Source organism: Gadus morhua, chromosome 11, assembly GCF_902167405.1.
Source record: "Gadus morhua chromosome 11, gadMor3.0, whole genome shotgun sequence".
Taxonomy (NCBI): domain Eukaryota; kingdom Metazoa; phylum Chordata; class Actinopteri; order Gadiformes; family Gadidae; genus Gadus; species Gadus morhua.
In genome coordinates this window covers 16,277,628-16,291,355 of record NC_044058.1, presented here as the reverse complement: position 1 = coordinate 16,291,355, position 13,728 = coordinate 16,277,628, and the positions used below count along the sequence as shown (strand labels likewise).

The 13,728-nt window shown below is 46.3% G+C and overlaps 1 protein-coding gene across 2 annotated transcripts in view; it reads left to right on the top strand.

Moving 5' to 3' along the window:
- Positions 1-6,692: 6,692 nt before the first annotated feature.
- Positions 6,693-13,728, top strand: part of LOC115554503 (nuclear factor of activated T-cells, cytoplasmic 1-like) — a 60,819-nt gene continuing 53,783 nt past the window's right edge. The window contains exons 1-3 of one of the 2 annotated variants that reach the window (XM_030371275.1): positions 6,693-7,196; positions 10,184-11,363; positions 13,323-13,482. In XM_030371275.1, coding sequence (XP_030227135.1) covers positions 7,079-7,196; positions 10,184-11,363; positions 13,323-13,482 — 1,458 coding nt within the window. In that variant the 5' untranslated portion in view covers positions 6,693-7,078. The remainder of the gene's footprint in view (positions 7,197-10,183; positions 11,364-13,322; positions 13,483-13,728) is intronic. The other variant, XM_030371276.1, reaches the window with a different exon arrangement.

Sequence of the window (13,728 nt, the reverse complement as noted above, 5' to 3'; positions counted from 1 at the left end):
TTTGTTGAGTGTGAGTTAATGGAATTCAGCGACCTGTGAGTCAAACTGACCTGATGAGACGTTCATCCGGACACAGACATCCTAAACCTGACTGAGTAGGCATGACTGCACATACACCCATAGATGTTTAAGGCTGTGTGTGTGTGTGTGTGTGTGTGTGTGTGTGTGTGTGTGTGTGTGTGTGTGTGTGTGTGTGTGTGTGTGTGTGTGTGTGTGTGTGTGTGTGTGTGTGTGTGTGTGTGTTTGTGTGTGTCTGCTATACTTACACGCCTACTCATACTTAAACGTATTTCAGGGGTGTTAAAGTACATAAGGCTCTGACGAAGGCAGAACAAAACGTGCAGTGGCGTTGGTCGGTTCATTCTATTGGCCTCCAAGGTGTCAGCGTGCTCTATAACACCACCTCCGATGAGGTCAAAGGTTGAGATGAACAACACCAATGGAACCAGAAGCTCCTCTTAAGATCAAACCATTCTTTTGCTTGAGTCATATCAGTGCCATATGTTTTAGATGATTTCAGATGATGAGCTGACTAATACATTGGTGAGAATCCCGCTTTCCTTTCCGAATTCTTCCTGGAACGTGTTCACATGTGTTACATGGTGGAGCTGCTGCCAAGTCTGAAGATTACAATTTAGTTTTTTCCCTCATTGTCATCAGCGCTCATCACTATCATATAACCCTCTGATAATGATTATATAAACCCTGCAGGGGGTCCCTTATCGGCTGTTCCCCGCCCCGCCTGCATACACTTTTAACACTTTTTTTTCTTGAATTGCGATGTAAACCTAGCGAAAGCGTAAAGTATCCGACCCACATGTTGACCCCTTAACACTCCCCCACAGTGTCAAAAAAAACCTTTTAACTGCACAGCTGCCGCCGTGGTTGCCAAGTAACTCAGACAAACAGCAGGAAACAGACAAGGGGATTCCGTCACAGGAGTTGTTAAGAAAGAAGGCATTGAGAACAGACAGGAACACGAGAGAGAAAGCCCAAGACTGTCCTGTCGGCCCTCCGATTCCCTCCCCTCCTCTTCCCTCCTGTCTCTTCCTCCAACCTCTCCCTCCGTAGCTATACTTCATCAATATTAGGCAGGTTGCCAGTAATTCATTATTAAGATAGATTATGCCTATGGAATTGTCGGGGCTGATCTATACAGCAAGCGCTAAGGTATTATGAATCTCCTTTTGGAGATGTGTTAACGATCGGTCAAGACAGATCACAGAGTAAGAAAACGCTGAAGACGCCCTCCCTCTTTGAGTGTCCACCATAGCAATAGAATAGTAGTATTGTGCCAAAATAGCAATATTTGACCCAATCTCTGTATCCTTTGAAATAACTGCCCATATTACCCTGTCGTCCTGTTAATCTTGTTCTGTAGCTCTCAAGAGTGTGTCAAAATAGCATCAGTTGACAGATAACATCATGCCTCAACATGCACTGCTTTCTGTGCCGCACGACTCCCTCAGGTGTGATCGTTTGTCCACTAGAAGTGACGGCTGTGACCACCTGAACCAACGCTTACAGGAGCACTATTTCTTCAAGTTCTCAAGTACTATTTGGTATTTAGTCATATTTGATGGGGCATATAGACTTTTTTGCAAAGTGACTTTAATTGAATTCATTGGGATACATGTAATGAGCAGGTAGGGTGAGGCATCTTGCCCAAGCCTACAGGTAGCCCGCTGCGGACATGGAGTTTGAACGCAGAACCTTTCAGCTTGGAGTCCAACACCAGCCCTACATTATCCTGCACCAATCCATCAACGGGATACAAGAGGAGAATCACCTTTTAAGAGACACAGGCTGTGCGCTTAAGGGTATACAGTCACCTTTAACTTCAAAATGGGGCTGACCCCTTTTACGTCCACATAAGCAGGGGCCCTTACTCTGCTGGACTTTATAAAGTACTTTTATAGTGCTGCAGTCATGCCAAAGCACCCGTCGTTAAAACTGCCCTGGCATATATGCCTGTCTATAAATCAGTACACTGGATCATCATGTGACAGTCATATGCTAGAAACACAAAACCATCAAAAGCCCTAATCAGATTGAATTAGCAAGGGTTTTTAGCACAACATAATGAATACACTCAAAATAATGTCATCCAATTTAAATCAATTCCTGCTTGTCTTAAACTGACACTGTGGTCTTCCACAGCATTTCACAATTGACTGTGCTTTGTATGATGTTGGACAAATACAAATAAACGTCACATGGAGTTTAAAACGGTTGTTGAACATAAGTTTACACAGTTTATGGATTAGATACATTTGTAGAAGCAGCCCAACTTGTCCAATAACAAACCACATATACAAGGAGGCAGCCATAGGCTCCTTAAAGGGTCCATCAAGACAGTATAAGCTTCCTCTTGAGAATATTTTTGTGTTGGAAGTGTGTTGACACAGACCCCATTCTACTATCAGCTCCTGCCATGGTTTATTGGTGCAAGTGCCTTGCTCAAAGGAACTGTGTATATGGGGCCTGTTCTGTGCATTTTTCAATCCTATCATTCCCAGTGTTCCAACAGACCAATGCCCTACTGTTATGGGCCCCAACTAATACATGCAGCTACTGATGTATACGACCGTATCGAGTGCATGCATCAGGTCCTACCTGCACTCCTTCCCCATTTCACCAAACAGCCAATTTTAGTCAACGTACGTGTGACGCGATGACAAAGCACCGTTCTATAGTGTACAGGCCAGACACGTCCTGTACTTCCCATTCATAAGAGGAATCTGAGAGCCGGCAGCTAAACATACAGCAGTGTCCAGACATGCCCAAGATAGCTCCAGCAAGTTCTCCATTATGAGCCCAAGTACGCCACTCCTGAGGCCCAACCACAAACGACAAAAGGAGAAGTGCGATGAATTTTAACAGCCGGCCCCCACCACCACCACCACCACCACCACCACTCTCGGCTTGTGGCTCACTATCTAGATTATCTCAGTTGGCAAATTAATTACAGGCATTGACTGACTTTTTTTTCTCGCCTTTTCTGAACTTCTGCAAATACTGTGTTGTTGTTAGGATGCTTTAAGACCCAACATGCGTCAGGAAGGAGCGCGCTGGAAAGGACCCTGCAGCCGTACCGGCAGGGGTTAAACCTACTGTGAGGTTGAATAATGAACGCACATACTTGTGCCACCGGTCCATTAATGAATGTTTACAGTTGGCATTAAAAATGCAGCCTGGTTCAAGTTACAGCCCATAGCTGCCTAGTATAAATCTACTCAGATGTATAATATAAGTTGCGGGCAAAATGCCCCACTGTATATACTGCCCTGGATATGTCAAACATGAATTACATGTGTAAAAGTAGAGGATTAACGGTAGAGCTTTAAAGGGACAGCTAGTTTTATTGCCCGGAGTTGTTCTGACTAAAGAGTTCGTAACAAGCCAGCACAAATCCTTGTTAGAATCACTGTCCATTTTAAGCAGCCACCACTAGTCCTTTTTCTACCTACTGCTAGCAATCCTGATGTCTAGACAAACACATATGACAGCAGTAAGCCCTCCCTGGTTCTTGATTTACACATCTCTGTGCGGTTTTATCTGTGTTGTACGTGTCATTCCTATTTTATAATGGAGAGTTCTAAGAAAGACTCTGTGGCCATGCCAGAAGCACGCAGAGTCCTGCGCCAAACCACTAGTGGTACACATGAGAGATCTGTGGCATTAACTACTCGGGCTCAAACAGCAGTAACCACTCTTTACATTTATCATGCCGTCAGCACCGCTGGCACGGCCTTTAAGTCCCTCGGCGGCGACAAAGATTGCAGCGAGGCAATTTGGTGAAAGTCATTCTGAAACGACATGGAAGAAATCACGCAATTGTGTTAACAGTTAAGTTGAAACGCAAAGAGCTTATGAAGAGCCGCGTGCCGCTGTTCTGCCGGTGCGTTGGAGAAGGAGGCGGTGGGGGGGTGGGCTGGTTCGCACTTTGTTGCAGACGTAGTTTACCTCCACGGACCCTACTGCCAAGGTAAACACCGAACCAGCGAGGGGTTGTTTACAAGACTTCATAATCATTTTTCGATGAAAATAGGAAGGAGGGGGCTGCTCATAAATCTGCGCACACCATGACATGTTGTTGCACACTCTAATGCTCTCCACAGACACCAAGAGCAGAGCGCAGACTTGTACTGAGATGCCAGATGGACCAGTGGTGACATTACAATTACTTCCCCTTCACAAAATGTACCTTCGCTGTGAGAGCGAAGCAGTCCTGTGTGTCCCTCAGCAGACAGCTACATTGATCTAATCGCGGAGACCCGGTACGCCCGAAAGACACAGAATAAATAACTGCTGTACTTATTGGTGTATGGAGAAAGATGGAATGGCCCGCAGGAGAAATACCGCTGTTGCCATGGAAGTCTTTCTTCATGGCACGTGAGCACTATAAACGGTATTAATACTTAAACAAGTAATTAGGGCAGATTTCCATGTGACACACAGGCTAAACGCTCTAACAGCCTCCATTAATTCAATGGCACCGAATCCATCAAAATAACCATTCAAACCACCATTGGATAACCACAGGTTAGGCTTGTAAACAAGCCCGAGACATTCAGAAAGTCTTCCCCAACAGTTAGTCCATCAACACTTGTTTTTTGGCAACCCCCCCCCCCCCCTCAACCCCCCCCCCCCCGCTGCCTGAGTATGAAGTATCTCATACACCCACACACACACACCCACCACACACAAAAACACACACAAACACACACACACACACACACACACACACACACATACACACACACACACACACACACACACACACACGCACACACACACACACAGACACACCCACCACCACCACCGTCTCTCTTACGAACCATCATCTCAGGCTCACATCATCCAAGCCACAGCAGAATCGAGCAAGCTACCGTAGGCAAAGAAAACATGGCGTACGGTTACCCTCTCCTGGTGGAACCTAGCCCCCCCCAAACAAACACACACACACACACACACACACACACACACACACACACACACACACACACACACACACACACACACACACACACACACACACACACCCCCACCACCACCACCACCACACCCTCCTCCAGAAGGAACTTCTGCTTCTGATTATGTGTGATGATGCCCGTCCCCCAACCCCCTGTGCCCCCCTACTCCCCTGCTTAAACCTACGTCTCGGTTTCAACCTCAGGGCCACCTCCTCTATCAACCCTTTATTTGCATGATTTTATGATATTATTGATTTATTTATCACATTCATTTGTTGGTACCTGGCTCTTGCTCAAAAGAGATCCTGGGATCAGAAGAGAAGTTGGTACTAATTGTACTCTCTGCAGCTGCAAGTGCATACATTTGAAATGTATTCATGAAAAATGAATGATATTGATCCGTGTTTTGCTTAAAAGGGTTATTTCTTTATTTATAGTCGTGTGTATGTCGAGAACTCTGAGTTCTCAAGGTGGAGGGCTGAGATTTTAGGAAGTTTACCCGTGTTGATATCACCAGGTTAGGGGGATCCTTGTTTAAAAAAAAACCTCAGCAAATATCGTCTGATACATCATTAATTTCCTAAATATGTTTGTCGGCCTAAAACAATCTTTAATTTATTTTGTGAATCTTCTAATGTAGTATTAGTCCCCTTGATCATAGTATCTCTCTCTCTCTCTCTGTCTCTCTCTCTCTCTCTCTCTCTCTCTCTCTCTCTCTCTCTCTCTCTCTCTCTCTCTCTCTCTCTCTCTCTCTCTCCCTCTCTCTCTCACTCTCTCTCCTTCTCCCTCTATATATATATATATAGATATGGAAGGTTGAGGTTATAAAATACATTTACGTAACATATTTATTCAAAAATCTTTTAAAATACGACTGATCTACAACTATGATTAGGGCTCCAATTCAAAATATATCAAAACAACTTTTAGACGTCTTTTCATGCTGTGAAAAAAATATTTTTTACATCTGCTATGAATGTGCATTGAGAGGTGTTCACAAATAAAGGTGTGTATATGATTTTATTGTATTATTTTTGCATTTACTATTGGGCTATTATAACTACTATTAAATTAATTCCGGTTTTAGGCAAACCTTCCAGCGATTCCAACGATTACAATGCCTATAACATGTTCATACTATCGTGGAAGTAGACAGTAAGAGTAAGAACAAAATCGAATGTGCCACATCCATTGTGTGTAGCCTTTCATACCTCCCCATAATAGTGGAAAATACAAGTGTAGATAAACCTCAACGAGACTCAAGTAACACACACACAGATACACACACACACACACACACACACACACACACACACACACACGCACACGCACACGCACACACACACACACACACACAGACACACACACAGACACACACACACACACACACACACACACACACACACACACACACACACACACACACACACACACACACACACACACACACACACACACTCTCTCTCTGTCTCTCTCTCTCTCTCACCCACACTAACACAAACACACACGCACGCGCGCACACACACAAACACACGCACACGCACACATACGCACACGCAGTACGCACACAAACGACCCCCCCCCCCCCACGCTCCACATTCCCAGATGGAATCCCTTGGCGGGAGGAGCCAGGACTTTGACAGCTCTCCAGCGAGGAGCTGGCAAGGACCAATCACGTCATCCTGGTATGGGCGGCGCACGCGGAGGAGAGGGTGTTTTCCAGCTTTAAAAACGGCGAAGCCAGCCCCTTTGACAAACCGCGCTGCGTCACGCACCGGGAGTTTCTAGAAATCCTAATGAGACAATACATCGCGACCTTAAACAGCCAAACCCACCTACCACCACAACACCTTTCCTTCCCCAAGTGCTGCGAGACAGGTAGCCTGTTTACTCCGCGCGTTCACATCCTCGATTTTCATCCTTCAGCAGACTTAACTTTCTTCATTCATTTGGCGTGCGTGTTAGTACAAATTCGGTCTAAGATTGGACTGCAAATTATGTTTTTATTTGACAGTTGATTGAATAAACTCGCGCTTGCAAAACGGTGGTTTTGACGTTCATCTGACTGACCTTATAAGAGCGAGTGGCGTTCAGCTTATTGGATGCAGGATACAGGCTACGTGCGCGTCAGCTCCAAATTCGGCTTTGGATCACAGAGGAAGGACAGAGGACTCCAGTTCATTGCGTCGCTGGCTTCCAATATGAAGTCTGCAGAAGAAGGTGAGTCGAAATTATAGTTCTCCTAAACTTTGTGTGTGTCTCCATCTTTTGTGCTACGAGGTTAGGCGCTCTTGGATACATGATGTGACAATTAAGATAGTGTTGACGAATGATCCAGGGTGTTCGGTGCACAGCGATTGTCATTTTGAGTTGGGCTTTGTGAACCGCTCCGCAAACTGTTCTGCGTTTGAGTTTCTGCGGAGTCTAAAAGTCGCCTGTACACTTTCTAAGTTGTTGTTATCAGCTTTAAAGCAGTTGCACCACCAACGCAAGACCCAGACGGACTTGGGGTCGTTGGAGGTGCAAAGCGGTTCCCTCACCTGCCTGTTTCGTTAGACGCTGACAGGTCAGGTTGACTCCCCCCTCGCCATAATAATACAATTATCTATAACACATACGAATAATAGCCAATACAATTAATGCATCATTTATATTATGCAATATACGTAAGCGTATTGACCACGAAAGGTTAAAATGTCTTAATTAATGTTTATTGTATTAAACATTATATATATATATATATATATATATATATATATATATATATATATATATATATATATATATATATATATATATATATATATATATATATATATATATATATATATATAAGATTATTGCTGGTTTGTGTGGGTTGTGTTGGGAGGGTGGGGGGAAACAACAAAATCGGCCCTTTTTTAGTAAACGTTGGCCTATCGTGAGTTAATTCATTCATTAAGTTTTTAATTGCTGATGTCATTATGCCTTTTGATGGATTTGGAATTGTACTTTGTTGTTTTATGTAAGTTTTCAGACCCTCATTCATAAACTGCTAATTTGAATCGGTTGCAAGCTTGAGATGAGGAGAGAGTGTGTGTGTGTGTGTGTGTGTGTGTGTGTGTGTGTGTGTGTGTGTGTGTGTGTGTGTGTGTGTGTGTGTGTGTGTGTGTGTGTGTGTGTGTGTGTGTGTGTGTGTGTGTGTGTGTGTGTTTGGGGGGGGGGGGGGTATACTCTGAACCGTGGCTTTTGGGATGTATCTTGAGTAGCCTGCTGCCAACTTGCAATGCTATAACCCCTGTCTAGAAACACACACGCAGGCTGAACGTATTCTAGCAAGTGTGGTTTTTGCATCTTCAAGTGTCAGCTATAAGTGGCCTGCAGTCTTAAGATGCCGTAGATAACTTCCATTGTTGACCACCTAGCCCACCTCTCCCTGAGGTCCCTATCTGGGCTCAGTCTGGACCACAGTCCACATGGAGGCACACATGCAGTCTGCATTCACATTGGGAAAGTTCCGCATGGACAGCCCACGGTCTGAGGAGTATAAGATTGTTATCTAGTATAGTATAATGATTGTACACCCTTATTACATTACATATTTCTTAAAATGCATATATATTTTTTTTCCGATTTTAAAAGTGTCTTTCAGGCAGGTTAAATTAATTTAGATTTTTAATTAATAATTAACACTTATGAGCGAGAAAGGCGTGAGGTGGGCGGCAAACCAAAATTCAGTTTCAGTTTGTGTTTTGCTGTGCGTGCACACACACATCCACACACACACACACACACACACACACACACACACACACACACACACACACACACACACACACACACACACACACACACACACACACGCACACACTTCAAAGCAATGTTGGCAAGGAACGAAATGAGAGGGAAATAAAAAAACATCTACCAGGGTTGAGCGTAGTCAGTCAGGCTTGTTGTGAGGAGGTGCGTGAGCAGTAGGGGGCCTGTGTGGGCAGAGACCCATCCTCTCCACAAGAACAGGCCGATAAGCAGAAGAGCTGCGTTACACAAGTGAAAGCAGATGGAAACAGAACTATCTGAAAGCTCGGTTTAACTCAGGTTCTCGGTTAGTGTTTGTTAGTCTTTACGTTTCTTTTGTCGTCGCGAGAGCAGTGATGAGTTCTCAGCACGGTGAAGCAGAGCTCGATTTCAACTATCTGTTTGAGTACGGTCATGTAGAGCACAGAAAAGAACAAGGTGAGTGAAGGGGCAATTGATGGGTCTGAAAGGATAATACATGCAGAGCTAGGGTGCCTATCACAACATCATAGTCCTATTTGTACCATTGTGATTTTCCTGATTTACATTTGACTGTGCTCTTGTCAGATATAATGTATGTGATTACAAATCGTTCAATATGCTGTTTATAAAGGGTTGTGTGTGCACTGCACATGTTTGGCGCCATGCGTGAATAAACGACACCACATTTCAACATGGGCTTTTATACAACTTGTCGTATGCTTTATGCCAATCCCTCTTGAAATAGACTCCGAAAGTCTAATTCAAGCAAGTCTAACCATGAATGACAGTTTCACGATCATATGTGACTCAGAGCGTTGTGGTTCACCAATATAGCACAGGGACCAGAGAAGGAAGCCCTGTTTTAGTAATCAGAACAGCTTGGTACGGATGTAGGTATTACTCTTCATCATTTTGATGTTTGATGTTGGCCAGGTGAGGAATGGTGACACGTTATAGACACTTCATGGTCAACTGTTTTCAATGCTGTCATTCCTTACTGTTTTCATGACTGTAGCTATGATGGTAAAGACGTAGGCTACCTATCATGAACACATAGTGTCACTTTGTGTGATTGACAGTGTTTGCATTGCCCAATTGTAGTCCATCACATCTGAACATTGTTGTTTGCGTAGGTGGCTTTGTGAGCCTACGGGAGACACATGTGAGCCAATTATTTTTGTGTACACCTGTTAGTGACACGTCAGCTGTAAACGCTCCTCTAGTACCTCGTCTGAGGCCCGGCGTGACGCAAGACAGCGCTGTCACTTAGACTCGGGGGAGGGGACTAATTCACCCGGCGACTGATGCGATCAATCAAAATTGTTCATCACCACTCTAGCTGCGAATCCTTCAGAGCATACATGGATGCAGGATGTAGGAATTGATTCATGCTTCTAGGATAGTACCGCCAGGAAAATAATACATTTTATTTCCAATGTCTTTTTCAGATGCATACAGCTACACCCCGAACGTCAGCCTGTCTCTTCCGCTGGGCATGGGGAACCCCTGCCTGGTCACCCAATACCACACTCTGCAGCCCAGTCCGGTTATCTCCTCGTGCCAGCAGGGGGGCTTCGGCCTCCAGAGCGACAACCAGGTGGTGGGGGGATACTACCAGCCCCAGGGCTACAGACCCAACGGGGCGCCGGCCCTGGAAAGCCCCCGCATTGAGATCACCGCCTACAGCCCCTTCCCCGAGGAGGAGGTGGAGGAAAGCAGCCACATGGACCTCATCACCAAACGCGGGGTCAACTCCGTGGTGACGCTGACCCTCCCCAACGCCGACGGCTACCGCGACCCCAGCTGCCTGAGCCCCGCCAGCAGCATTTCGTCGCGCAGCTGCAACTCGGACGCCTCGTCCTACGAGTCCGGCTTCTACAACTACGACCACTCCCCGCAGAACTCTCCCTGGCAGTCCCCCTGCGTCTCCCCCAAGGGATCCCCGGCGCTGCTGTCTTGCCCGCACGCCGGCGGGCCTGCAATCTCCCCCCACCATTCTCCCTCCTCCTCTCCCCAGATAGGGGCAGTAGCCGAAGAAAGCTGGGCTGGGCATCCTCGCGGATCCAGGCCCAATTCCCCTTCCTGCGGCGGCGGAGGAAGCGGCAGCGGTGGAAGTGGCCACGGAGGTGGAGGTGGTGGGGGTGGTGGCGGCGGTGGTGGCGGCGGTGGTGGTGGCGGTGGTGGTGGCGGAGGTGGTGGTGGTATGGGCAAGAGGAAGTACAGTTTCAATGGTGCCCCCTTCTGCCAAACATCCTGCTCACCCAACCAGTCCCCCATACCTTCCCCGCATGGCTCCCCAAGGCTCAACGTCACGGATGAGAGCTGGCTGGCCAACACCAACCAGTACACCAACTCCGCCATCGTGGCCGCCATCAACGCCCTGACAACGGACGGAGTGGTGGACATGGGGGAGGGCATCCCCGTCAAAGCCCGCAAGACCATGCTGGACCACAGCCCCAACGTGAGCATGAAGCTGGAGCCCCGGGGAGAGGACCTGGGTCTTGACCATGAGTTCTGCCACGAGGACTACGCCTCCCGCATGGCCTTCAAGAAGGAGAACTACTGCGGGGGTTTCCTGGATGTCCCGAAGCATTCCTACTCCTGGTCCAAGCCCAAGCCTTACCTCAGGTGGGTGTAACTAATTGAGCCGTTTGTAGTTTGTAGTTTGTACAATTGTACTGTACCCAGGAAAGTACTGATCCTGCACTATATGACTTTCTTTCACTGAAGCCAATTATTTTCTTGCCAAACGTGATTTTCCTGCCTATTTCTCTAAGAACCAAATTGATTAATAGAGAGATGCGTCCCTGTGATGACTGAGCCAGTGGAGGATTTGTACTATTTTAGACATAATTCTCTGTTGGCTTTGTCTAAATAGTTTCATGGTGCAGGTTGACATATGCGATGATTAGCCATGCCACTCCATCCATGCAGATTATTAAACAATACTGCACTTGTGCTTTTTAAACTGCCTAGCGAGAGACAATGAAGTGCATGTACATATTTACTGATTCACTGAGACAGATTCATGATCTCTTAGATCCAGGCCCAGTTTCCCAGATAGCCCAATTAGGAAAACAGCCATCCAATGCTGCCTTTTCCGTTGTTATCTTTTGATATCCAAACTTAGTGTTGTTTATATTTGGAGAGGACTCAAGAGTTTTATTTTCTACCTTTTGAAAGTCCATTGTAAGAGGCAGAAATCCACAATTGTGTGCCGGCCAATCCACTTTGCTTTGAAGATTAAAAAAACAAATGATGAATCAAATTCATTAGGGATACACTCTACGTGTGCCCGTATTGCCATGACAACACTGACACAAAAACAGATACACAAACGGCACATGAAGCACAATGTGTCACATTGATTTATGACTTCTAAGCCAATTTCCTAGAGTTTAGTCCCCCCCTTCCCCCCCCCCCCCCCCCCCTTCCCTTTACCAATGGCACCCTTTCCTGTTGGAAATCAAGTGTTGGATTAAGATAGGGAACAGCAGGAAGCGATGGTGACAGAAGCGACTGAAGGGAAGCCGTCTGCGGGCTAATCAGCTAGCCTGCTCCGCAGCCCTGTCGCGCCACAGGCCTGTCTTTCTCGGCTGGTCCCAGTGTGATGTCATGCCCTGGCCAGGCCGATAAAGCCCAGTCGAGGGGAAATCAGTTCGTTTTGAGTCAACAAACAGCCCCGGCAGTCCCCGAGAAGTTGCCAGAGAACGGCTTTCAGACGAGCTCCCCCGGTTAGGTCAGGGGTCCTCTGCTTAACAGATATCCGGCATGGAGGATTATTGTCCTGCACATGTTTGTTTTGGTTCAGTGTGTTTTCCCCTGTGGTCTTCACATGGGAACCTCGTGCTCGCCATCTCAGAACAATGCCGTTAAAGAAGGCCAGCTGTAGCTTCTGAGACGGAGATACCAGGGCACAGAGGCCAGACGCGCTCACACCCATTGCAGTCTGACTTTCTGTTCTCTTTCGTTTTTTCTTCGCCTGTATACTTGTATCAATATGGCAAATGTTAGCTTGTTCCGAAAGAAGGGCTGTTTGAAATTGATTGTATGCAAGCACGGGCTCATCAACGACACCCTTCAGTTCGATGTATTACTTGGACCCAGAAATGTCCTGCAGACGACTCCTATGGATGATTACCATTTTGTTCCGCTTCTGTCTTTCACCACCTGCCATACCGTTAAAAGAAACATGCTATCCTTTGACCAAAATACATGTGTGTCTCATTTTTACTTTTCCATTTTTTTTTAACAAAAAGCCACTAATTATTACCCACGACAAAAAAATTACCCTTTCCGACAATGAGTAAAATTGATTATATTATAGGCTATGATGGAATGGAGCAGTAACCGGCCAGCCGGATTACACTGCAATTCCCCTATTACTGTCTTTATTATACTGATTTATAACACGTTTACTAGCCTTTTGATTAAGACTCGCCTTGGCAAGGAGGCGACCGTAGAGAGATGAAACTCTACCTCAGTCGTTTGGCAGGCCGTGCACTAATGACACAGAGGAGCAGCTTCGGAGCTCTTCTCCCTCCACCTTCACATGAAATGACCGATCGTTGTCTGTTTCCCCTTCAGCCCATCTCTGCCCTCCCTGGACTGGCAGCTGCCGTCGTGCTCCGGGCCCTACAGCCTGCAGATTGAGCTGCAGCCCAAGTCACACCACCGGGCCCACTACGAGACAGAGGGCAGCCGTGGGGCCGTCAAGGCTCTGTCTGGAGGACACCCCGTCGTACAGGTAGCTAGGGACGAGTGCGCCTGGCTGCATGGCCTACATCTCACGTGAACGCTTCTATCCACTCCTATGCAAGCGTTTCCTTAGAATAAGGAAATCAAATCCAAATTAATAGGATGAAATGGTATGAACTTAGAGTGCGATGTGTGACGGTAATGTGACTGTTTCACTTCCCTAAATTTGCAAGTGGAAAACTTTTAGGACATGCTCCTGTTTGGGTGTGTGACGTGTGTGTGTGTGTGTGTGTGT